Source organism: Leptinotarsa decemlineata, unplaced genomic scaffold (genome assembly GCF_025532065.1).
Source record: "Leptinotarsa decemlineata unplaced genomic scaffold, Ldec_3_MD MMD2_tig00026328_RagTag_RagTag, whole genome shotgun sequence".
Classification (NCBI taxonomy): domain Eukaryota; kingdom Metazoa; phylum Arthropoda; class Insecta; order Coleoptera; family Chrysomelidae; genus Leptinotarsa; species Leptinotarsa decemlineata.
This window is the reverse complement of record NW_027412688.1, coordinates 28731051-28758792: the sequence shown is the minus strand read 5'-3', so window position 1 is coordinate 28758792 and position 27742 is coordinate 28731051. Positions and strand designations below refer to the sequence as shown.

The 27742-nt window shown below is 34.3% G+C and overlaps 1 protein-coding gene and 1 long non-coding RNA gene across 2 annotated transcripts; one reads left to right on the top strand and one right to left on the bottom strand.

The window, feature by feature from the left end:
* The first annotated feature begins 272 nt into the window (after positions 1 to 272).
* LOC111513541 (arylsulfatase B) lies at positions 273 to 26633 on the top strand. The gene is made up of 9 exons (XM_023169797.2): positions 273 to 663; positions 5236 to 5395; positions 7683 to 7759; positions 14484 to 14630; positions 14919 to 15180; positions 16749 to 17104; positions 20292 to 20391; positions 23124 to 23351; positions 26203 to 26633. The coding sequence occupies exons 1-9, from the start codon at positions 559 to 561 to the stop codon at positions 26433 to 26435; spliced, it is 1668 nt and encodes a 555-aa protein (XP_023025565.2). The 5' UTR covers positions 273 to 558; the 3' UTR covers positions 26436 to 26633.
* LOC111513638 (uncharacterized) lies at positions 12200 to 12624 on the bottom strand. The gene is made up of 2 exons (XR_012467287.1): positions 12489 to 12624; positions 12200 to 12405 (listed from the first exon to the last, which is right to left on the bottom strand). It is a non-coding gene; the product is annotated as an uncharacterized lncRNA (long non-coding RNA).
* Positions 26634 to 27742: the final 1109 nt, after the last annotated feature.

Here is a 27742-nt window from a genome sequence, read left to right as displayed (position 1 = left end):
TATAGGACGAAACTGCAATTACGTTAGTTACAAATAAAAGTGGTAAAAAACATAGAAAGTTTCAATTATCTTTTCTCCATTATGATTTCCTACCACGTAATAACGGCTACATCCATCAATTTTTTGAAATTTTTGCCGGCCCCCTACAGCAATTTCATAAAATTTTTAGGACCGAATCGAATGCCATAATCATAATTTCGATAAAATGATACGTGCGAACCAGACTAAAACAAGTTTTCTCAATTGTGACCTCTAGACTGAGATGAGGAAGATGTGTTTGGCAAGAGATAAATCATCCAACAATAACAACGTATCGCTTTTTGGATCTCCGTAACTATTTCCTTCTGACTGTAAATAATTCATTCTTGAAAGAATAAACAAAATTCAAGAACTTCACGGCTAATTTAATGTGGTAACTGGTGTGGCCGTGGTGGATACAACTTATTATATGAATCACGTTTAAAACTATATGTATATAAAAGTAATCGAGATTACTGATAATTAGTGAGTGATATTCACTTTGTTCCGGGTGGATCTTGCCGTGGGTAAATCCAGAAGATGGATATCAGTGTTTGTGCTTGGATTGTTTGTTTGGCGTTTTCAACCGGCGTGGTTTCTTCCGATGATCAGCCGAATGTTGTGTTTATTGTTGCCGATGATCTGGTAAGTTTGATTACAAGTGAATTGATTGGTAGTTTCAAAACAATTACTATTCCCAAACACCAATAGATTGTCTACATAATCTTCTGAAGACGCCAACTTGATTGATGAAACACGCGTTGAGAAGAGTGTTGCAGTTCTGATGCTTGGGAATTGTGCTTGTTTTAGATTTATTCTACCCTAGCGTTCTAGGTCTACCTCTCGTTGGTAGGTGTTATCGAAAGATCTTTAGCGAAAATATGTTTGAACTTTTTTGTGGAATTCATCTGATATTATTATAGTCTGATTATTGTTCAGTATACAGTGTGGTCAGGCTAATCCGCATCATGAGTGAGTTTTTTATTAATAATATTTTTATTAGATATTTGAATTTGGCATCATTCTCTATTTCGATCGAGATGAACAATAATCCCAAAAACTGATTTACGTGATTCGCATTATCTGTCAAATTTTATTTTTTTTTTCAAACAAATTACAAATAAATACACCACCGAAACATTTTTTTAGGTTCAGTTATTGGATCAGGAGTTGGAGAGTTGAGAAGCTCTCGCTCCCGATCTAAATTTACAGGAAGGTCAGTTGGAGTCGTAAGCTCGATATCCATCTCCTCTGTAGACTCAGCGTCAGAAAGAATTTTTAAGTTTACTCTGTCCATAAAATGCCCACGAGTAGTTAGGGAAAGAAGGTCAATCACGGCAGAGCCCCGCATTACCGTGACAAGGCGATGCTACGACGAGATGGCGCCCGGTATCTCGAAGGTTCCGTAGAGACAGCTGATAGGCTCAGTGTCATTCATCCTCAGTTAGGGAATAACAGAACCACAAGTGATTCTTTCATTCCCGTATCCAGCGGGGCTACGTGGAAGCAGGCATCCGATGGCCGGTTTGCTCAAGCCAATGCACTCGTCAAAAACAGCATGCACAGTGGTTCAGGCAGTGAAAGATGAACAAGGACAGCCAACCCGCCAATAGTGGGATTTAGTTGGGCCGAAAATCTTGTAGGCTAACATAGAAAATGTTTTTGATGAAATTTGATTTCATTATTTAATATAGTTCCCTTGGAGAGCTATACAACGATTATAGCGGTTATACTATTTTATGATACCATTTTTCTAGTACGATTTGTCTGTAGCTTCAAAATAGGTCTCAGTTTCGACGATTACCTCGTCATCGGCGCAAAATTTCTTTCCAACCAACAATCTCTTGAAGTCTAAGAACATAAAAAAGTCGCTGGGGGCCAGATCTGAAGACAACGGTGGATGCGGAAGCAATTCGAAGCTCAATTCATGCAATTTTGCCATCGTTTTCATTGATTTATGAATGATCTAGAAATATTTAGAGTTATATTTAGAGTTCTTCTGGTTGAAACAACTAAATGGCGGGCGCTTTAAACAATGATTTCGTTCCTTGAATGAATATGACAGAGATAGACTAACATATTTGCAACTAATTTGATCTTTAATATATGAGAATAAATTGAAGTTTAATGTCGGTGACCCTGACAACTAGTATAGAATGAAACAGTGACGACTGAAGGAGAAAGGTCAATGAATTCTAAGAACAAAACACGTTTTTCTGAGCCAAAAAAGTAGTTGAAAAAACGAAATTACCTTCATCAATATCATTCATCATTTATCCATTCGTTCATTAATGAATTCAGTAAAACCACTAAGCTGCTATTACTAAGCTCATGTTTCATTTTGATTACATACAATTAGACAAATGTATTCATGGAAATATCATTTGAATACACTATTTTGTTTCATTTTAGGGTAATTCAAAATTAAATAAATAGCGATGAAATATGTAATTGTAGTGCAGTTCTGAAATAATTCTCAAACAAACCAGGTCATAATTTATGATTGAATATGGGTGAGAAGATATTTTTTTTTGATTTTTTAACATAGAAATGAATTGTATTCCACCTTTTGAACTTTTAAAATACTCTAGGAAAGCTAGTGACTATGTTGTAATTTATTTCTTATATTACTTTCAAAGCTTCCACAACATGTTTGAATTGCCATTGGGTGTAATAACATGAATTACTGTTGATAAATAAATGTAGATGAACTTTTTTTCAATAAAGAGTCCAGAGCACATGCCAGATAGTTTAAATACTCTTGAATTTTCTAGCTCTGTTCTACAACTTTCTACAATGTGAAACTTCAGCCCTCATATCTTCAGAAGTAGGCCCTTCGGCCCCTTCGGGTGAATATGAGAATCTTCTTCATCAACAAACTAATCTGAAACTATGACAGAAAAAAATGTAGGCAAATATGTTCTACTTCCTATGCGACGCCGGTTCGGCTTGCTGGTCTGTATACAGTGCAGTCCATATTATTTTCAGGACACAGGTGGACACATTTTGACATATTCACATTTGATGTTACTTCCCCTATGGCACCCCCAGAGTATGTCACTATTTTTTTAATGGATCACCCTATATTGTTTGACATTATCAGATTTCAACAAAGTATAAAACATATGGTCTGAAGCTTATGGTTCGGGAGCAACAAATTATTTTAGTTGAAAACGAGCCTCCCTGAATAACTTTTGAAACAATGATTTGCAGGAAAAATAAAAGAACAGGTCAACAATTATACAGGAGGCTACATTTTAAAATATGGATAAATCAGAAAAAGAGATTTTTTATTAATTCTTGAATCAAAATCTGATGATTGGACAATGAGATGAAAAAAAATGTCTATAGTAGATGTTCAAAAACGTTTCCATTGAAGCGAGCTTCTATGGCCGTCCTCACATGGTTGAGAATCTCGGGAATTATTTCTCTGCAATGCCTCATGATATTCTTTCGCAAATCTTCTGATGTTGTTGATCTATCTCATACATTTTACACTTCAAATTACCCTATAGAAATGAATCCACAGGACTGAGATCAGGAGACCTTGGTGGCCATTCTGTAGGACCTCTTCTGCCAATCCAGCGACCAGGAAAATGATCATGCAAAAATTGTCGCACTGGAGCTGCATAATGAGAAGGTGTACCATTCAAAATATCCAAATATTTATCACTAGTCAAATTATCATCGATAAAAAAAAGATCCTATGATGTGGTCACCTGAAATTCATGCCCAAATATTCAGTTTTCGAGGTCGTTGGGTATGAATTTGACGGTATAAATGAGGATTCGTATCACTCCAATATCGACAATTTCACCGATTCACCTCTCCATTGAAACTGAATGTACATTCATTCATCCAAAAACAAACTTTATACAAGAAATTCTGATGCAAGTTGATCCGTTCAGTAAGACTTTCACAAAACTCGATACGGATGAAATTTGTACTTATGAGGTATCCTGAAAACATTTGTAAGACTGATTCCTGATTCTCGGTATAACTTAGTAAGATATTGCGAATTTTCCATTAGTCCAACGTGCCCTAAAACTGCAGTACAAATAGCTTCATCGTTGACAACTCCTGAACGGTTATGCTTTTTATTGTTAACAGATCCAGTTTCCATAAATTTGTTCAATGAAGGGCTCTTCATTGATGAAAATCTAAAATTTGATTCCCATGTCGACTACTTATGTGAAAGACTAGCAGCAGGATGTCATGCAATGAGAGTTGTTGCAAGAGAGTTAGACACTACTATCACAAGATCAGTTTATTTTGCACAAATTGAGTCCTACTTACGTTATGGAATTTGTTTCTGGGGAAATTGTGCAAAATTTCGTTTCAATATGGTATTCTCTCTACAAAAAAGATCATCAGATATTTATGCAAGGCTAGCTACAGGGATTTATGCCGCCCATTATTTGTGAAGCTAAAAATTCTGACCTTAGTATGTCTTTTTATTTTGGAAACAGTGTGTCTTATCCACAAAAAATGTAAAAATCAATTTAGTAACACCTCAACTTATAGTACACGTCAGTCTTACTCCGTTTCCCTTCCCACACCTTCTCTAGCCCTTACACAAAAGTCTATTATTTTCAATACCAAGAAGTTATTCAACCACCTTCCCATTAATTTAAGGCGAATATATAATGAAATGAAATTCAGAAATACAGTGAAAGAATTCCTTGTTGGGAGGCCCTATTATAGTGTGGACAAATTCTACCAAGGCTCTATCGAGTATTTGGCATGTAGCTTTGTGTAAACAAGTTATTGAAACCAACACGAAATGGCTATCAATGTTCATTATGTAGCATTATATATTTACATTTACCTAATATTCATAAATTCATGTACTTATATTTGTATTTGTTCAGCTAGACTCAATATTGTTCTGTCCATATACTCCGCTCTTGTCTCTAAGCATTATTTTATAGTTTATGTTTGTTAATTGTCCCATATACATGTTTTACTTTACTAGACTTTGCCAATAAGATGTTCATATCTTGTTATTCAGTGTGGCTCGTTTTGAATGAAATGCACTGTATAAAGCACAATTGAATCATTGAAAATAAATAGTATCCTCTTAGAACTCTAAGCAAAATGTCAAACTTCCACGAATAGTTATAAAAAGGCGATCTAATAAATGTATCTTTGATAGTTGTTTTGAATAAATTTATGAATAATTTTCAACAAACATCTCATTTATTCAATCGATTTCAGGGTTGGTATGATGTTGGGTTTCATGGAGGAAATCAGATCCCGACCCCCAATATAGATGCTTTAGCTTACAATGGAATCATCTTGAATAGTCACTATGTCCAACCAGGCAGTACTTCAACGAGGGCAGCTCTTCTCACTGGAAAATATCCTTTCAGATTAGGTAATTGATGTGCCAATATTTTTTGACAACTTAAAGAATTCGAGATCTAATAACACAGCTCTTGTGTATTTTTTTATCTGAATAATTAACATTTCAAGTTAGGTTCCAGATCATCATTTAGTTGATGTTCTCTAGCTGAAAATTTACTTACTGTTGCCAATTTCCAGCATTCCGTATAATCTACTGTGGATCATCTGAACCATAGTTACTTGCTCAAAATGATATCAGCGAGTTAATACGAGATCTAAATTCATCAAAACAAGCATCGGAATTGTTTGCTACTAGTATAGAGTATAGATATACGAACTCAGCTGCTAAACGATGTTTTTCAGCTAACAGCATCTAACATTAGCCATAGAAAATGGTTTCTGGCAACAGCTTTCAAAAAAACCATATTAACCCCATTATTTAAAAAAGGCGTGATGAGACAGACATTATCAACTACCGACCCATATCACCACTACACACCTGAACCAAGTATTCGAAAAGATCATAAAAAAAGGGTAACATCGTATGTCTCAAAATATAATATTATATCTGAACGTCAATTTAGGTTTCGTAAAAATTATCTACCAAAGACGCAATCTTAGCTCTCACTTCAGGAATATCATCTGCTCTTGATGAGAATGAATCGTGCCTATGCGTTTTCATTGACTTGTCGAAAGCATTCGACACAGTTGACTACAACCTTTTACTGAAAACACTAGAAGATATTGGTATAAGAGGTGATGCTCCGAACTTGTTCAAGAGCTATCTCGCCAATAGACTTCAGTGTGTAAAAATTGATGACATTTTGATTGATACACAAGACAATGTTATAGGAGTCCCCCAAGACATAGTTCTGGGGCCAAATTTATTCAACATATATGTTAATGAACCACCTATATCCATCAGGAGCATGAGTAAAATATTGAGCTTCGCAGATGATACAGCCATTTTTCACAAGGCAATATTTGGGAGCAACTGGTACATGTAGTTAAATCGGATCTGGTTGAGATTAAAAATTGGCTCTAACATCGATTATCAACAGTGAATCTGGAGAAAACTCACTATACACCTTTCAGTTGCAATAATTTCAGCACAGCTTGTTTTCACAACTGAAAATTGATCAATATGTAATATTTCCCGAAGCTAAAGTGAAATACTTAGGAGTAATAATAGATTTACATCATAAATGGAATGCTCATAATTTTGGTGAAAATATTAACGGACTCTACTCTAAAAATTTTGCACTATGCACTTGTAGCGAGTCACCTGAGCTACGGAATTGCTTGTTGGGGAGAAACCTACCGCATACACACCTTCGCCCTCCTGAGGTGCTCCAAAACAGGTTCCTGAAATTATTATTGTCCAAACCGCCTTATTATTCAACTGAAACTCTGTTCAACGAAGCAAAAGTACATATAATATTATCATCCATTACCATAAGAACAGAAATTTCGCTCTACTGACTCACTTGCTTGCACAACACCTGTAGAAAAAATGATCATGTTATTCCCCATACAATTTTCCAACACTCTTAAACTTACCTGGCTTATTAAAACTATTCATTTTTTCTCAACCTAGGATAGTAGTTTCCGATTTTGTTGACAGAAAAAATACTTGAATACAATGTACACAATTTGGTATCATCATTTCAATCAAGAAACCACACACTACATCGTTTTATTTATGTTATATATTTTATTGTGTTCCTATTATTGTGTCGTTTTCTTTTAATAGTATATTGGTATGTACTATTCTTTCCATTCATTTAAAAGTTTAATTTTTATTTACATTGTATTTTACGTTGTGTAACTGAAATTGTCACTAACGTTCTTGAGCTCTTATATATCCTTTTTACTATCATTAATATTATAGGTTCAACTTTATATCTATATATTATGTCTGTGTTTCAATAAATTCTTGAAATTGTCTTGTTCCTGTTATACGACGTAAGTGCTTTTGCACTTATCGTCATTTTTCTTTATTCAACTATTATTATTATTATGTTGGGTGAAACCTTTCAAATGAATGAATAAAATTATTATTATTATTATAAAGTTATTATTCGCGAAAAATAATTCACTGAAAAATTGTTGAACACTCTACTGAATATTCATGCATATATTATGATTTTTATTGTGGATTAGTTTTTCGTGTTCGATTCGATTACCGATCAAAGATGATTCATAAAGCATTTTCATAGATCTTGTCCGTTTTGTGTAATATTTGAATACAATAGAGAATATTGTTAATGAAGCTTCATCTCACCTTTTCTGACGAATAACTGAATGTTTTATTGCAGGGTTGCAGGGATCCTCTTTTTCACCAGCCGATAGACGTTTCCTTCCAGAAGGAAAACTTATGCCTGGTTACTTCAAGGTAGTATTTCATTGAATAATTTTGTTACGTTTTTCCCTCGTGGGTACACCAATAATTGACTACACTGAATAATCAAACTTAACTTCATTTCACTTTCAATATACAAGTACTTCATCTATTATTTGAATGTCTATCGCCTTGCTACATCACTTCGCGTACCGTACTGTAACGTCCACTTGACTTTCGCCAAAGTTCCGTCGGTGACATTATTCTCGCTGCTTTTAGAGTGGTGGGTAATCATCGTATATTCGCGCGTTCTCAGCTACGTCACGTTTGGTTTATGGTTACCAGTGGCGGCCGACGTTATTTTCTTTCGGGCATGATTTACAACAATATAGAGCATGCTCAGGGCAAACTGCTTGAGTATTCTTTTTGAACGAATTGGAAATAAAATCAGTCGTTATCATTTATTTAATGTAACAACGTAAAGAAAGTAAATGTATCCTGAACTAAAATTCAATATGAACGTAATTCACTCCGCTAATGAAACATAATTCAAATGTAAATACTTGTACGGAATATCAATTTTCAAATACTGGTGATGAATGAGGATAAAGGGTTTAAAAAATGTGCAAATATTCCAAAATATATCTGAAAAATTTTACTTTGGCTTTTTTCAATGATTGCAGTTGGAAATAAGAACGAGTTTATTTTACAATCAATAATGAGTAATAAGTTACAAGTATAAGTATAATGAGTATCCTGAATTGCAGAAAAATACCGTTGATACGGTATTAGACTATTTAGTGCAGTGATTCCCAAAGTGGTCCAGATGGACCTCCAGGGGTCCACGAGACACTCGACAGGGGTCCACGTTAGCGTGACCAAAAAATGGGGGTTCACAATTCCTGAGCGGGGGTCCACGGAAAATCTGGTTTCGATAGTGAAGAACTGGAATGGTGATTTGCCTTCACCTACCAATGTGTCAGATAATATTTTGAGAAGCTCAGCAACTGTTGCATGTAAAAACTTGCAAATTCAATACGTGGTGAGACTTGCAAAGCGCCGTCGCTGCCGCCGCCCGCAAAGCTTCAGACGTGCAAAGAGAACGAAATACAACTTTATTGCATGAACTTGTTTGATTCTTCACCAATATAAATATTTAATTTTATTTTTATCACACCGAATGGGGATTTTTCTGAATAACATAAGTGAGAATTAAATTATCTAAAAGAACAATTCGTTCAGGCCAGTCTCAAATTGCCTACACTCTAGGTTAATGGACTGACACCTATCAGAAAACAACTACTTCCCTGACTGATACCATGAAGGGCATTGGATTAAATCCAAACAGGTGTCAGTGCAGGATTCTTCACTGAAGTTATTCCTGCATATGATGTTGAAGATACAACTGCCGCAATCGATTTTCAATTATTGGAACACACTTGCAGACCGGTTTTGACATCCACTCACAGCACAATCAATTAATTGATTAACCAATCAATTCTCCGTTCTTATTCGAGAACTGTTAATTCGTGGTTTTAACGCAGCCACACCGCAAATTCCCATAGTTAGATCTAATCTTCAAATTTTTTGTCGAATTTTGGGAAATTGGTATAAATGTAGCTGCAGGTGGCCCACCGGAACCAGCACAATTAAGTAGTCTATGATAAAAAAGTTTGGGAACCCCTGATTCAGTGAATATAATGAAATATAACAATCGATATACTCCAAAGTGATAGTTACAAAAAAATGAGTTAATATAAATAAGTGAATATTGGACATTTAAACTATTGAATTATTCAAATATTTCTCTTGTGAATGAAATGAGCAATTTTCTGTTTTGATTGATAAAAAAATACATTTCAATGACGTTTTCAAATAATGAAGTGTATTCATATCACGACTTAATTTCGGACTGTATCGATAATTTCGGTGCCAAATAATTCCTAGAGCGTTGGGAAATTGGCTTATGACTTATAAATATGGACTTATAAACAATACGTCTATAATTACGTAATGATGGTATAAAACGAAAACTTTTTTCATATATTCCAAATATATGAATATTTTTAAAAACTGATATTTTTGCTGCACCTTATACCTACTGAATTATATAATTCTGTATCTGTAGAGTGGGAGGGTGAGCGTAGGTCCACATCACTTAGGCCACATGTGACCCATTGTACATCCTTCCAAGAAGTTGTCCTCCTAAGTCATCCAGCCTGTCCTTTCCAGGAAGGTGGACAGGTCACTGGGAGACCTATATATCGGCAGGTGTAGGCCAAGACTCGCCGAACACACACTCTCTTATTGACGATAACTCCGGATACTGGCATAGGACATGCCTGACAGTCTCATCTTCCTGTTCACACATCCTGCATAGAGGTGTGTCCACTAGCCCCATATTATGGAGTAGTAAGTCAGAAATCCTACTGTTAAGCGTAGATTTTTTCTGGGCATCGCCAGATATTTCTTCGGCGCCAGCTTCCCAGGGTCGCCAAGGGTGATCCTGGCAAGATTGCATTCTTTGATTCCATCCCATCTCTATAGGGATTGAGCTGGTTCCGAAATTGTCGTAGTCATCAGGCCGTAGGTGCCACTGGGTCCTAAAAATGTTAGTCCAGCCGCTTCCTTGGCTAAAGAGTCGGAAATGCGATTACCTTCACTCCTGTCGAGCCCTTCAACCAACCTCAGGATAATGTTATTATCTTTGGCTAAATCTTGGTGGCACTCTAGTACTAGCCCTGAGGTAACACGTTGCCTGTTCAAGACTAATAGGGCTTATCTGCTATCAGTGCAGATTGTTATGTTTTTGCCAGAATTACCTTTCCTGGTTATTTCTTTTGTGGCGATTGAGATACCGGCCATTTCTGTTTGGACCATGCTGGTATTTTTCCTATTCCCCACTTAATCCTTAGTCTTAGTGATCTGGAGTACGCTCTACATACTGAGCCTTCTTTGGTTTTGAGCCGTCTGTATATATGCGTATTGCATTTGTAGCATCTGCCTCAGTGTTCTCTTTTATTTGTATTTTTTAGGATTTATTAAACACAAACCTGAGTTCAATTGCATCACTGGTTGCCGGCAGCAGAGATTGCGCAGTAAGCGCTTCTCGCCAAAGGTTCAGCCTCAATTGACCTATTTCTTCTTCGACGTTTACACCAGCCGTGCGCAATCGTAACATGACCATTAACGCAACCTCCTTAACGTACAAGTCCTAAGGGGTTAGACCAGTAACTAAATCCATTGCCGCGGTTGGTGTTGTTCTCATGGCTTCTGTGATGTTTAAACAAGCCAGTCGCTGTATTTGATATAATTTTTGGATGACTGTTGCTTGTAGAACTTTCGGTCCGCATGCAATGGCTCCGTACGTTAACGAAGATCTTATTATTATCCAGGTGACCACACGGGGTGAAAGACCCCATGTGCGTCCCACGGTCTTCCGACATTTCTCATAAGCCACATATGCTCTCTTTGCTCTACTCTGTAGGCGAGAGTTCCATGCTCTTGTCGCATTAATTAATCTTTTGTTTCGCAACGGTAAATTTCCTTCATTCTTGAAAAAGTCTGTGATAATTCCCTTGCACAAAGGCGGAAACTTAGATGCTCCCTCTAACTATCGTCCAATATCACTTATCCCGACCCTAGCAAAAATAATTGAAAAACTAGTGAAAAAAGGCTCAATGAATTCCTTATTGCTCATAAAATCATCAAAGAGAATGAATTCGGCTTTCAGGCTAAAAAGAACACCAAAGATGCAATTTTTTCCTTCCTGTATAAGGTATATTCAGATATAAATGCCGGAGATGTAGCTGCAGCAATATTTTGTGACCTAAAAAAGGCTTTTGACTGTGTAGACCACAAAATACTTTTGCGGAAACTACATTGCTACGTCTGTGAGGGAGTTACTTTGGATTGGTTCGAATCCTACCTAACTGGGCGCAGTCAAGTCGTAAAAAGTGATATAACTTCAAAATATATTAATATAGATTATGGAATGCCACAAGGATCGGTTTTGGGACCCACTCTTTTTCTTGTATATATATCAATGATTTACTGTATACAAACATTTCTGGAAAAATTACCTTATTTGCAGACGACACCACCATTTCATGGCATAGTAAAACTGTTGAAGATCTGAATAATAAGATAATCAGAGATATTAATGTAATCAAGTCTTGGTGCGACTCGAATCTTCTCTCTTTTAATATAAAAAAAACAAATATAATAACTTTCAAATGTACTTTAGAAGATATGGCTCTAGAAAATGAGAAGATTGAAAATAAAGATTGCACAAAATTTTTGGGCCTTTATACTGACAGTAAATTGAAGTTTGAAGCACACGTCAACCAATTGAAGAATAAAATCTCCTCAGGGTGCTATGCAATAAGAATTATTTCAAGGGATCTTGATACTGCCACGGCTATGAACGCATATTATATTATGCATTAATTGAATCTCAACTGAAATATGCCATTCCTTTCTGGGGGGTATGTAACTCTAGTCTGCTAGATTCAGTACTTTAACTGCAAAAGAGAGCCATTAGATATGTGTTCAAACTAGGACCGCGCAATTCATGTAGGCAGTTATTTGCAGAAAAAAATATATTGACAGTTGTGGCTCTCTTTATAATGGAAACTGCGTGCCTTATACACAAACATAGGTCAAAATTTGTATATATTTCTTCGTGTCATAGCACTCGCCTAAAATTTAAAAATAATTTTAAATTACCATTGCCTTCTTCATCCCTAGTAAAGGACTATAACGGTGTTAAAATGAGACTTACCGTCTCATTTTAGAAATAGCCACAATAGTATTGACAGCTTTAGAAAATATACAAAACAACTTCCCGCGATCAGACCCTATTTTAGTTTGCAAGAATTTTACAATGACAACTTCCAGTGGAATTGTGAACTGTCATCTGTAATTTATTGCGGGTACTGTATGGCATACTCGATTAGACTGTTAAATTATAAGTCGTAAAATTGAGAAAATGTTCAAATAACATTTTATGATTGATATTTTATTTATTCATTGACACTTATTCTATTGAATAAAATGTATAATTGATAAATGTATCTGTTTATATACAGCTTGTTTATATAACAATTTTATTTTTATTTATATTTTACATAATTGTGTGTATTTTGCCTAAATTTCATTTCTGTACGTATATATTCTATTTTGTCAACAACCCAAGAGTTTTTTCGACAATAAAGTATATTTTGATTGATTGATTGATTGATGTTAGCTTCCTGTCGAGGATAGTAACAAGGTTTTTCACCTCTTCAGAGAAGTTTAGTTTGCGTTTGAAGATTTCGGGTGTTTTCAACCCCGATAAACTTCCTTTCCTGGTGAAAAGGACCATCTCAGTCTTCTTGGGATTGATCGACAGTGAATGTTCCTTACACCATGTTTCTATTAATTTGAGCCCATCCTGCGCTCTATCGCACAGTGTGTTCACAAATTTGCCGGTCTGCAAGATAACTGTGTCGTTTGCATCTGAGGTATCCAGAACTATGTTCCATAGAAGGGGTGATAAGACCCTTCCATGTGAACATCCCCCTATCCCCTCAAACCATGTGTTTTTTTTGTTCAGGATACTCCGTCGATATTTGGTAAATCTGCAAAATCATTCTTTGGTTCGACAAATACAAATTTCTATTTGATTACCTTTCGATTTTATTATGAACATGATTTTTCAGGACAGTTTAATTTTTGGAAAGTTTCGCAAATTATGAATAGTTTTACCTTATACTGAATTTTATAATTTCTGAATATATTTCTCATCCATTCTTTTCATGGTTGGTTATTGTAACATCTTGATAGCATTTTGCATTTCCTAGCTGAAACTAAGAGGTTTGGTTAATGAAAGATTTCAGTGGCACTACAAGTACTAGCTTTTGCATTCAAACCTGTTTTTTTAGTTTAAACGACACGAGATACGGAACGGGAGATCTCATGATATCTCGTATGAAAGATACCACAATTCTCTATCCAACACTGTTTTCAACTAATGTTACATTTCAGCAACATGATATACATTCTCATCACGACAGGCCGGTTTGGAAGTAGCCAGACGACAATTTTTTAAAACGGTGGTGTATAGGCCAACGCAGTCTTAGAATGGCCTGCTAGATCACCTGATATGACGCCTTTAGATTTGTTTTGGGATTCGTGAAATCTGAAGTATACATTAGACAACCGCAGTCAAAAATCTCTAGAGTAGAATAAGGGGTGCTCCTATAAAGATGGGGAAGTGGAAATCCAAAACCTTTCTTTTCCAATAAATGCATTTATTGAGATGAACGGGAATGAGTTTTGAATATTTTTTTTCTTGAAATTATGACGTTTATTGTTTGTTTGCAGATTTTTAAGACGAATATAAAAGTATCAATCACCCATGAACGGCTGATTATCAAAACTGAAACAGGTTTGAATAGATAATTGAAATACCTATCAAAGTATCACAAAATCCCCCTTTCCAAGTGTTGCAACATTATTGTCTTTCTTACCAAAAAGTAGGTCGGATGGTACCTTTTAATGAAAATTTCGTCCGACTTTGATATCTTGTCTCGTTCAAAAGTTAAGAGGGGGAAACTTTTTACATCAGCACTGTATAATTTTTTTCGCAGTGAAAGTTGTGTCATGCAAATATTTTACAGTTGAATGAAATAATAATGAAATAATTTCATTAACTTATTTCAACACAATACAATCTCATATAATATCTATTATATCATAATTTTGAAAATGATTGATTAAACCTACGCTATTTCAGGATTTGGGGTATTCGACTCATCTGGTTGGCAAATGGCACATGGGATATTCAAGATGGAATGAAACACCAACATCCAGAGGATTTGATCATCATTTCGGATATTACAATGGATTCACAAGCTATTTTGATTACTTGACTACTTGGACCGTAAGTTTCAATATCGATATTTGAGATAACTAATGCCTTCTTTTGTTAGAATCTCACGTTGCGTACCTTCCTCAATATACAGAGTGTCCTTCACTATATTATCTTTTGTATTATTTATTTTTGAGCGTTTTTACATAATCTTTGGTTGATTTCTTGAAAAAACATGTTTTTCCAATTATTCTCAAGGGGAATGACAATATATTTATTCACTGTTCATTGTTTTCATGTTTCAATATTTGTTTTTTTTTATATTGTAACGAAGTATTGATGTTTGTCACATTTTTGTAGTTCGACAATAAAGAATACACAGGATTTGATTTACGTAAGGATGGAGTGCCAGCCTTCGAAGAGGTTGGGAAATACGCCACTGATGCATTCACTGAATACACAGTGAAAACCATAGAAGAACACGACAATTCTAAACCATTATTCATTATGCTTGCCCATCTTGCAGTACACGCTGGAAACGTTGGAAAACGCTTGGAGGCGCCACAAGAAACTATAAACAAGTTCAAACATGTTGAGGATTCTAACAGAAGAACATATGCGGGTAAGTCTTCAATTTGTGGGGTTATTTCATTGTGCATCGTGATATTATGTTCTGGTTGCTGTTATCGAGAATAATTTCAACCGGTGATTTTAACATCCACGTCAACGACACTGAAAATATTCGAACAGAATATTAAAATTCTTTGAAACTAGTGATGCATGTTGAATCAACTGAACGTATTTCATAATATACAAGTAGTATCATTGATTATGTTGGCAAAAGTGTTTCTGAATATTTAATTGTAATATGATTCCTTCAGGACTCTCTGATTATAAATCCATATTATTCATTTTGAAAACGAATACTTGTTCGAAATGAAAAAATGGAAATTGGAAGCATGTGGGTATTACAGAAAAAACTTCAACAGATTAAATGGAGAATATACCAATTCAGGGTGGAAATAACCACTTCATGGAGTTTCACAGTTCTCTTTTTGATATATTTAATAATTCATTTCCAGTAAGGAAGATAAAGTAGAAAAAAATACAGCGGCTAGATATTTATGATGTCATCATTATCTGAAAAAATGTACATGTGACGTTAGCTTTCACTATTTGTTTCAAAAATATCTCTCAGTTTATTGAGAGATATTCAAGAATTATCAAGAATGCAAAAGGAACATATTACAAAAACAAAATAATTGAGGCAGACAACAAGATTGAAAAAAATTGGCAAATGATCAATGGATTTGAAGAAAAATTTTGCAAAGTACATGAAGTACAAATTTCTCCTAACACACACTGATTCAAAAAATCTCCTTAATAACCTTAGACCTGGTGAAGATCTTACGAAGTATCTTGAACCTAACAAAATGATTGGAACTTTTATTCCATATGACACAGACCTCTCAGAACTGAAAAAAGTTATAGCGCCATCTGCCCGCGAATAGATCAAGCAATAATGTCGATATTTCAAGGAGGTTACATACAGCGCCTTCTGCCCGCGAATACATCAAGCAATAATGTCTATAATTCTGTAAAATACAGAACAAACAAACAAACATACATACATGCATAGAAGTGAAGCTAATAAAAGCGTGTTAATTCAAAAAATAGGATCCTTAATTGAATTTAAAAAAGCAGTGATGAACTTTTGAACTCCCAACGTACCTACATTTCAGGTTCTGGTAAATTCCTTTTGGAAAACAACTACTTCTTCGGCTAATACCACGCTGGAAATTGGCTCTGCTGCTGGATGAACGAAGGCATCTGTGACATATCTTGCATGAATGCCTATCGGATATCATGCAATGTCCAGCGTGGTATTAACCGGGAAAGTAGTTTCCGGCAGGCATTTATCAGAACATACTGTGTAGATACGTTGGAAGAGATGAATGCTTACAACATGACAGCTTGCATTGAACTCGGAATTTTGACTTCAATATTGAAATTTCTAGATTAAAGTAAAAATTTCTAGATTGAAATCCTAATTTCTGTATTGAAGTCGTTATTCTCAAGAAACAAATAATAAAAATATGCGCTTCCTTACTTTAGTGTTACAAACACTAAATTTTTCTTGGGAATAATAAAATTGTAAAATATTTATATTTTATCTGTTTACATTTACAGCAATGGTATCCAAATTGGACGACAGTGTTGGCTCAATTGTTGAAGCTTTGGAAACAAAAAAAATTCTTCAGAACACCATTATCGTATTCTTGAGCGATAATGGCGCTCCAACAGTTGGCTCAGGATTCCGGAACTGGGGCAGCAACTACCCACTTAGAGGAATGAAAGGTACTTTATTCGAAGGTGGGATTCGAAGTGTTGCACTCATTTACAGTCCTTTGCTGGTGCAACCTGGAAGGGTTTCCACTGATCTCATGCACGTGACTGATTGGTTACCGACTCTCTATTCAGCTGTGGGTGCAGACACGAGTGTTCTGGATCCGGATCTGGATGGAATAGATCAGTGGTCTAGTTTGGTGAGAATATAATACGCTGATCCAATTTAAGTACTCACAATTGGTTAATGTGTTTTTATTTCTTGCACAAAATCATTAAAATCAGCAAAAAAGTTGCAGTTTTGGCACTTCTCAAGTTGGAACATAGGAGTCCGTGATATTGGGAAAAAATATTTTTGGTTTTCTACTTCTCCATCAATGAAGAAAAATATGGGAAACTTCCAAAGTAAGGAAGAAAAAAATTACTCGAATAAAAATTATTTATAAAAATATTGTTACGTTTTTCCCGTGGATTTCACAGTGTATACAGTGTATAATTCAGTCAAGTTTATTTCACTGCTACACTGACAATACAACACAAACACTTTAACTGAGATCAATACTCAAATTTGTATCGCCTCATCAAATCACTTCTGACCGCACTTTCAACTAAACTTCCTGGATCTGCCTGTTGGTAGTGTTTATGTATCGTGCTGAAAGTCTCTGGAAGCGGATAGAAAAGTCCCAGGAAGTCTCTCGAAGCGACATCTAGAACGATCGGGCGAAGTGAGTTGAGCGCGACCTTGACCAAGCCACAGTCGATTGGCGAAAACCAGTGGCGGCCGGCGTTCTTTTATTTCGGGGGATAATTTACAACATTATATAGGTCATACACAGAAATTCATTTCAGATACAAACTGAAAGAAAAACCCCTTTCCAACCTACTACTTTCCCTTGAACATTGAATTACACGAAATTCACTTTTTCCATTCAGTTTGTACTAAAAATATGCGGTATGTAATTGAAACATATTATAACATTTATAGGAACGCTACACAATGTGATATATGCCACTTACATGAAACACTATCATCCTCAATGCTTCAATTTGAGGTTTCCGGAAAAGATAATATTATGAAACGAAAGCGTAATTTCTTTTATAACATTAATTTTATGTCACCAGAAGAGGAAAATTTACTTTTGTCACAATGACAATACGTTTACACATTCATGCAGTTATTAAATTTAATTTCAATCAAATTGAAAAAGGAATATTTTTAGAAGATTCTTTATTTGGGAGAAATGTTTTTGTCTCTATACTTCTCAATCATGTGAAATAATAAAATCATACAGTCGTAATGTTTTAAAAGAACCGTATCATTCGTCTTGTGAAAACATGCAAAATGGTGCTGATGTTCTGTTCCGAAACTTCGAAGTACACTATTGAGAATGATTATGTTCCGTATAAGATCAATTTTATATCGTTGCTATTTCTTGAATTGTTATGTAGCATTCCTATGCATATCTGATTAAATTTCAACTGTTTTTCGTTCATATGAACGTAATTGTTTCAAAATGACGTTTTCCATGGCATGATTTACATACCTTTATAGTTGTTAGTGTAATTATTCCATTACTTCCTTTCATAAGAAGTTTCCCACAGTCTCTGTTCAATGATAGAGAAGTATAAAACCAAAGCGATTTTCTCCTATAAAACTAATATCTCAAAAAATTTCCTTTTTCAATTCAACATTAAAGTCAATTGATAAAAGTATGAATACAGTATATTCGACAATGTGGTGGTTAAGAGGAGAAATGGACTGAAAACTTAATTTTTTTGAAGAATACATTTTGCTTTTAATTGTTTGCCTGCTAGGAAAATAAGGCATTCCCTTACAAAGAAATCTATGGAATAGATAGAAAACTCTAATTTCTTCCATGAAGATGACGAGGGGAAGCTAAGTTTCGATAGCAGCCGCCAAATGGGAAAATGTGTTTGGACTCTGGCTTCGTTTAGTTTTGCGGTGAAAGCTGTATTTGGAGGTCGAAATAGAATTTTGGCTTTGTAAGAGACCTCTGTTAGGAACCTTGGTTCATCTTGGACGAACAAAATTGAATTTTTCTGTCTGTCCAGAGATGTAAGTTTCATAGAGAAATTCGTCAATTCGATGAATTTATGAAGAAACAATAGGAAAAGGAGAAAGATTTCCCCAAAACTAAAGCTTTTGCGTCAAGTTGAGAATTCAATGAAAATGAAATCGTAGAGGTATCATATATCATCGATGGCTTTATTGTGGAGAAATAGAGAAAGAGTAAAAATGTCCCACAAAAAAATGTTTATATCAAGTTGGAAATTTCAAGAAATCTATACTAGTATAAATGTGAAAGAGGGTGGATGTATGTATGTACGTATGAACGGATGGAACTTTACATAAATACAGTTTATACATCCGAATAACATATAGGCTACAATTTACAAAGGTTTTATCTAATTTTGGTCATAATATAACGATAAGTTACATATGTATATAATGTACTTAAATGCATCTTAAATAATTCTAAATAAAATTCCGCGATAGTATATATATCTACTCTTATGTGGTAACCACTATATGTGGAATAGTGAGCCATAAATACAATTAAATTGGATTCTTTTCTACAATGCATATTTTAGAATATCTGTCGAATTCTTATAAACTTAATACAATTGTCGTTTTAAGTATTTAATATAGATAAACTTTGTCTTTTACACTAAGCAATTTGGACGAATCGTTTAAAAGTTATAACGGTAAGATTAACTTGACGCAACGTAGTAACCCATTATGCGTCGCGTCTACTGTAAGACGACGGGGAAGATGCGCGAGGGTAGAGGGGCGATCTAAGCAATGACGCGCCATTGCATAGAACACGACCCGAACGCGAGCAGACGCGTGAGTACAGACAATCGCTGATGGTTGTGTTAGTTTTGCGAATTCCTTTATAGGTAACACAATAAAATTCTCGAAGCTGTTCATTACTTAGATATTGGTATATTTTTTCAGTTACTGTATTTTTAAAGTAAAAATATAAGATACCAGCTGTTGCTTGCTTTTATATCAACGTACAGCCGAAGCTACTGAATCAGAATCTTGAAATAGGCAGGTAGGTTCTTTGTATATCATAAATAGGCATCAAGAAAGGAAATCAAGAATTTCCACTTCCAAGGGGAAAAATAGGGTTTCAAGATTATATTGAATTTCGTCAGTTTTAAGGTTGGAAACCTGAAGTTTTGGGTTGAAGAAGAAACTGTTTGTTTAAAATGGCCTGTCACGAAACTTGGATGTCACAAAGCCAAATTATAGGCGGTCGAAGCCGCGGGCAACAACTAGTGAAATCATAGAAATATCACATGTCACTGTGAAGATACAAATTATTCGTATTTCTTCATAATTAATTTTTATTCTAATAGGTCTATGACTTGCCTTCTGCTCGAAATGATATCCTCATTAACCTTGACGAGAAAACAAGGAATGCAGCTCTCCGATTTTACAACTGGAAATTGATTGTGGGTGAGTATTAATTTCTTTACAAAATGGCCTTATAGGCAAAACTGCTGTGACGTTGGTTACAAATAAAAGTGGTGCAAAAACATAGGAACTTTTTATTCTCATTTTTCATGATTAAATTATGGACAACTTTTTTTATTCGTGCTAAAAAAACACAAATGATGATTTTTAGATGAAAAATGTTATCCTTATTATTTATTTGAAGTTTGTGAATTTAAAAAAACATCATGATTTTTCTTCAATTTTTGTATAATTTTTTCATCACAACATAATAGCAAAAAAATGTTTCTTAACTATTCAATATCTATATTTTTCTATAAACAATTTGTTAACAAATGACGTGAAAAATTACAACCGCGGTTATTTACCGTCTTGTATTATGTTAATAAAGAAACTTTGAATCAAAACATAAAAAATAATTCACCGTAGTTCTTTTTATATTATTTATAAAAATTTTCGCTTGAAAAAATATAAAAAACAAAATGAAAAACATTTATTACCTTTTATCCCATAATCTTCTCAAATATGCACGTAAGAATAGGTCCGCGAGAAGAATTTTTTTTGTTTCATTATTCAAACTATTATTCAATTATTCATCATGGAATTGGCCGCGGTGGTAGTGCGCCCGACTCACGATCGGAAGATCGTGGGTTCGATTTCTGCCTCGACCAGATATTTTTCTCGAGAGAATTTATCTGGTTGAAGCTGGAATGATTCTGCAACCGTGTTAGGAATCACACGTTAAAAGGTAAGACCTCGTTAGTCCTTGGCTCGCACAAGTTTCTCAACTTCTGAGAGTTGTCGTTCGTAAGGGGGCGACAGCTGATTAACGGAAAACAGATTTTAAACAGACAGATTTTAAACAGATCAGAGCAGATATTCAATAATAATTCATTAATTAACAAAAGCATAATTTCATAAAAAATGAGGATAATATTTTATAATATATTTTAAAATATTTTTTTTTAAATTCAAAATGTTTTCAAATTTTTTAATGAACATTTCATTTTGTAAAAAATTATTTTCAGTGAAACGGTAAACAAATGCGTTAAATCAAAATTATAAATAATGGGAATACATTTCCGGGTGTTGGTACTTATAGTTTTATTGTATGTTAATAACAAAAAACCGGAATACCTCAAAACGATGTTTGACTTTTTACTTCCACTAGGAATTAAAATGTATAAGGTTGTTTCAAAAACCTTGTCAGTTTTAATGGCTTGTGTATTTGTAGCTCCATTTTCCTGTACAATATCAAATTAAACTAAAGCACTGCCAAAACAGCCCAAAAAATCAACCAGGTATTTGGCAATGATAGGGTTGATGAATGATGTTTGCCGTTGGTTTGCGAAATTTTCTTCCGGAGAATTTAGCCTGGAAGATGAGCCTCGAAGTGGTCAACCTACAGTAATCTAAGACAAGGATTTGAGAACCATAGTGGAGATCAACCCTTCAAAAACTATATGCGTGGGATGGCGTAAGAACTGGGCGTCAGCTCACATGCGGTATTTGATAGTTTAAAACTTATTGGAAAGATATAGTATTATCGTATTATCACGTGTGTTGGAAAGTGAATCTTCTACGATAACAGAAGATGTTTAGGACAGTGGTTGGGCATTGATGAGCCATCCAGGCACTTTTCAAAGGCGAAAAGCTACGAACAAGAGATCATGGATACCACCATCTTTTCTAGCACTTCGATAATTTTCTCCCCGGTAGAACCTTTGATGATTAGGATCAGGCAAAAACGGCCTTCATCAACTTCATGGAATCCTGAGCACTCATTTCTAATGCTGGTGGAATTAATCGACTTGTGTAACGTTGGCAAAAGTTCACTGATTCAAATGGCGCTTATTTAGATTGAATGGAATAAGTATTTACCGAGATCAGGGCCGTCGTCATGAGGGGGGAGCCTCCCCCTCCTGCTTTTTCGACTTGGGAAAAAGTTGGGAAATTTTGGGCCGTGAAAATAGAAAAAAATAATAATAAAAAACTAATAAAAATTTAAAAAATGAGAGATAAGAAAGAGAGGTAATAAGAAAAGGGAAAGAACCAGGAGAAGGTTGAGATTTCCCAACACGCATAACTTGGAGATCCCTTACTTTGAAATTCTGAGTTGTTTGAAAACTTCAAAAAAGTTTAATTTCGCCCAAGTAAGGTAACAGTCCACAAATTTTGAAGTGACAATTTTACAAAATTCCCAACTTCCTGCTGTTTTTTCGAATTAGAAAAGTTGGGAAATTTCGGGCCTTGAAGATAGAAAAAATAATAGTAGAAAACAATAAGCACAATATCATTTAAGTGTATGATTATTTGTATTGAATATTCCTATACATGGTGGATATGGTGGGAGACCAAGGACCTTGGTCCAAAGTAGAATAATTCCCATTATTATTTTTATAATTACCAAAATTTATTTTTGCTTGTGCATACCCTAACAGGCATAAGCATTCAGCCAATCTTTGGATAGCTAAGTCAGAAAATTAATATATTATAGTAGTAACTAATCCCTCGGCTTTCATTTTTTCGAAAGTTGTGAAATTTTGCTGGTGGGGTTGGGAAAATTTGGATTCCCCCCCCCTGGTTTTTCTTTTCGCTATGGCCCTAACCGAGATATTACAGTTCAAAGTGGATTCATAGAAACTTTTGAAATAACCAATATTTATTTTTCAACAAAAAAAAATTACAATTCTAGCAACAATACCAGTTTGTGTATTTTTATATATATTTCACAGGTTCCAATCAAAACGAATCATACAACGATTATTATGGAGATACTGTAACTGGTGATATCGAAGAACAACTTTACAATTCCAGCGCTGTCTATGATAGTCCTGCCGGGACAACTATACGAAAAATCAATTACGTTCCCTTGATGGAAGTAGAATACGAGGGTCTGAGGAAAGGATCGACTGTAAAGTGTCTCGATCCTAAAGCTCCGAAAAATGCCTGTGATCCTTCAAGTACGTGAAATACATTTTGAATCAGTGTTTTTATGGTAATATTATTTCAATCTGTTACAAAGGTTGTACTGTCAACTATATTTGATAATTTTTCCACCATTTGCATACAACCTCGTGGACAATGTAAGTAGTTTTATCAAAACTTAAGAAATATGTAAATACACATATTCTTACTCTTGTAGTTTCCCTGATGATGACAACAAAAGTGTAGAAATATTGGAATCAATGTCCTAAGAGTATTCTTTAGCATGCTGCGTACCATTTCTAACATACATGGTGTAATTTCCATTCTCTTCTGCTAGTACTTAAATGCTTCGCTTCTGCCCACGTTACTCCCGTTTTTTCCAGTATGTGCCCTATTGTCTTATCCCATGTTTTCCTTAGTCTACCCTTTTTTTTATCCTTCTGGATTCACGCTTTCCAAACTGTTCTAGGTAGTTAGGTCTCTTCCATTTAAGTTGGTCCAGTTAAGTTTCTACCAATTCCAGTATTGGCTGTACTTCGAGTTCTTTTCTTATGTCTAGATTCCTTATTCTATAGATATTTATTATTCCTTTCACTCGTCTAAGGTATTTCATTTCGAAATCTTTTGATTCTACTCTTTTGCTGATCTGTGAGTGTCCATGATTCACTTCCGTGTATTAACACTGGTCAGTATATGGATTTGAATACTTTTAGTTTAGTTTTGCGTGTTACTTCCTTTCTGTTATTAATAAATGTTTTATTCATGGCATAATAAAGTCTTAAAGTTATCTCGATCCTGTTGGTGATATCTGCTACTTGTGTTCCCTTCTCATCTAATATTATTGTTTCGCCTGTGTTTTGTTTTTCCGCAATCCTTTAATACTTCACATATATTCAAATTTATTTGTGATTTAACTTCACTATTTGCTATGATCACTACATCGTTTGCAAATGCTTCTTCAGATATTTATACTCTTTGCAGTTTTCAGTATCCTACTTTTAGTTTTTTACTCATTGCTGTACATTTCTTAATAATTATCTCGTCCATGAGTATTATAAAAAGTTTTGGGTTTAACGATTTTTTGTTGTTGCTAATCATTATGTGCAAATTATTCTCATATATATTCTGTGTCATTCTTATTAATTTGCCTTCTATATTTCTCTCTTTGCGTGTCTTACATATTATTTTCCTACGTGCCTTGTCAAATGTCTTTTCGAGGTCTAAGAATGTTATATACCTATATCATTCTCTTTTCTTGGTTTAGTTTTTGTGCTATTTGTTTTGTGATATCTAATGATACTATCCCATGTGGATTATAATTCAAACCAAAATAATTTGATTTCCTGAATTGCAATTCGTACGAAGTAGTTCAATTGAAGATTTTTTTTATTTTCAAAATGTATTTTTAACTTACCTATTCAATTTTGAATTAAAAATGATTAAAATAGGTTTCTATAGTTATTCTCCTATTCCGGGCGAAGACAAATCCAACAAATCAAAAATTATGAAGATTCGTCCAGCCGTTTTTGAGTTATAAGTTGTGTAATTAAAACAATTTTGTGATTTTTATATATCAAAGACTAAATATAGTATTCGTTATGGTACCCATTAGGCCATATTGCAAAATTCTACCTTGTAGAAAAGCTGGTACAGACAAACTTTCGAAAAATTATTTCAAATATCTATTTCCTACCTTTGGTTGCACATTTCATAATCGCAATTCGGAATTATTAAACAAATTTTCACTTACAAATATCGTCTGAAACAGGAAAGATAGGAAAGAAAGTTTTTGACTTTATACTTCTTCATCTTTAGATATCAATTTTTTTTCTAAAAATAAGCCCATTTCAGTTTGGAACGATAAAATATTGGAATTGAATGTATTGGCTTTGAATGTATCCAAATGTAGAATAATAACTTTTACTAGGAAAAGAAACCCTTTCAAGAGACTCTATAACATTGATAATATTCCTATCGAGAGAGTCAATGAAATCAAGGATCTAGGTGTAGTGTTTACTTCAAACTTCAACTTCAATGAACATATTGAAAGACTGCAAGCGGAATGTTTCAGACGGCTTGGATTCATCCTCAGGACTTGTCATGAATTTACCTTTAAGACTTATAAAGTATTTTTTAATTCTTACATTCGTTCAAAACTTGAATATGCGTGTGTAATATGGTCACCCCAAACGCTGACGCATTCTGATATGCTGGTAAAGGTACAAAAACGATATCTCAGGTCAATGTATCTAAAAAAATATGGAATATACCCTTTTATGATATCCTATGTAAAACAAATGGAAGATTTTAATTTAAGCACCCTTAAAAAACGTCGAGAAAATTTTCAAATATTATTCATATTCAATTTATTACGAAACAACATTTTTCTTCCCGATGTACTCGCTTCCATCAATTTCAGTATACCAGATATCCGCCTGAGGCGAAGAGATTGCATATTTCATAACTTCAACGTAAATTCTCCAGTTGATTGCTCCTTGATAACTACAAACAAATTAGTTGAAAACACTGATATCGATATTTTAAACATTACCCCAACCAATATCAGATCTCTGTTATTCTCTATTCAATAAGAATGAATTAATGTTACATGTTTCTTTTATTTTTACAGATATGACATATATATTATGAATTTACACACTAGCCCGTTTCTATTTCCAATATTTTTTAACACCTATTTGCAATGATTTCATATATTTCATTATAGGGATTTTATATTTATAATAATTTTATTGTCAATTGTATCTTTTTATCTATATATGTGTTAGGTTTAGTGTAGTTTAGGTACTGTGTATATGTAATTGGACTCTGTATATATTCAGGATAAATGAATAAATAAATGAATATTATATTTCATCAATTTTACAGGTGGTGCCCTATGTCTCTATGATATTCCCAGTGACCCTTGTGAAGAGAATGATTTAGCCAAATTCTTCCCCAGCGTTGTGAGACGCATGAAAAGAGCTCTGGTGGATTACAGGAAAACTCTTGTTGACCAGTTTGCTGAAGAAACTGATATCGAAAGCGCCAATCCAAAATTATTTAATCACGTTTGGAATCCATGGTTGGACTGTACAAATTCAGACTGTTCAATCCAGTGAGAAATAACATATTCTGCTCAGTTCTACAATATCCTTACAAACAGGATGGTCCTTACTATGGTCGATATTTGCATTGTGTGATATATCGAATGTTCCACATCAGTGGTGCCAGTATATTCATCTGTACTAGTTTTTAATCTGTATTTCCTGATTTTAACGATAGTAATTAAATTAAATAAAATTAAATCAAACTATTTATTTCATATTTCATTTCTTTTCCACTGATTTCAACCAGTCTTCGATTGTTTCAAAATGAAAGGTTGAATTCTCATTTTTTATAATGATTTCCTACCATCCATCAATTTATTGAAAGTGTATTTGAATAAAGTAGTGTCCAACCGAAAGTTCGGTTTCGGTTTCGGTCGAGTTTCGGCAAAAAAAAGGGGTTTCGGTTTAGTTTCGGTTTCGGCGGCAAACTTGCCGAAACTACGACCGAAACCGAAACTGCATTCGGGAGTTCTCGCGCTGTGATCGATCAAGTTCGGCTCGTTGAATTTCATACAAGCGACGAAGACATTTTGCCGCGTCCACGTGCCTAATCATGTCGTGACTCGTGACTTACTTTGTGATTTACTTTGTTTATGTTTATTACATAAATATTAAGTACCTATTGTGATATTAGGTTACAACTTAAATAAGTAATTTTATGTTCAATATTTTTGAAAAATCATTAATAATATTCAAAAGAAGAATCTACACCTATTCAAATGAACAACTCACCTATTTTAAGTATTTTTAAGGTGCAATTAACATTTTTTTCTCAAATAAGGGGTTATTTATTATGTTGATTTGTTGATTTTCAATAATTGAAGATGTCAAAGACTGCATAACGCTGTAATTTAAAGATGAAAAAATAAAGACTGACCGATTATAATGTTTTCTTTATTTTTTCCTCAAAACATAATCCTTGTAAAGAAGTTTCGGTTTCGGCCGAAACTGAGACCATTGCCGAAATTCGGTTTCGGTCGTAAAAACCAGTTTCGGACGGACACTAGAATAAAGATAAAAACATAATGTAATAACCAAATCAAAATAATTTTAGTCTCGAAAGAGAAACATATTATGGAAAAAACATCAGTCGTAAAACTACTAATGATGAGGTTTCTTTTAAATAAATGACACACTTATTTATCAAAATTGCATTCTAAAATGAAACGGTATAATAACTGTACTTCAATAATACTTCAGACTTATGGGAAAAAAGCTTTTGGCTTCCTTCTACAGCTTCATATAAAATTGTGGAAAAATTACAAAGTTTTCCAATTAATCTGAATTTTGAAAATTCATCACCCAGCTTCTAAAACAGA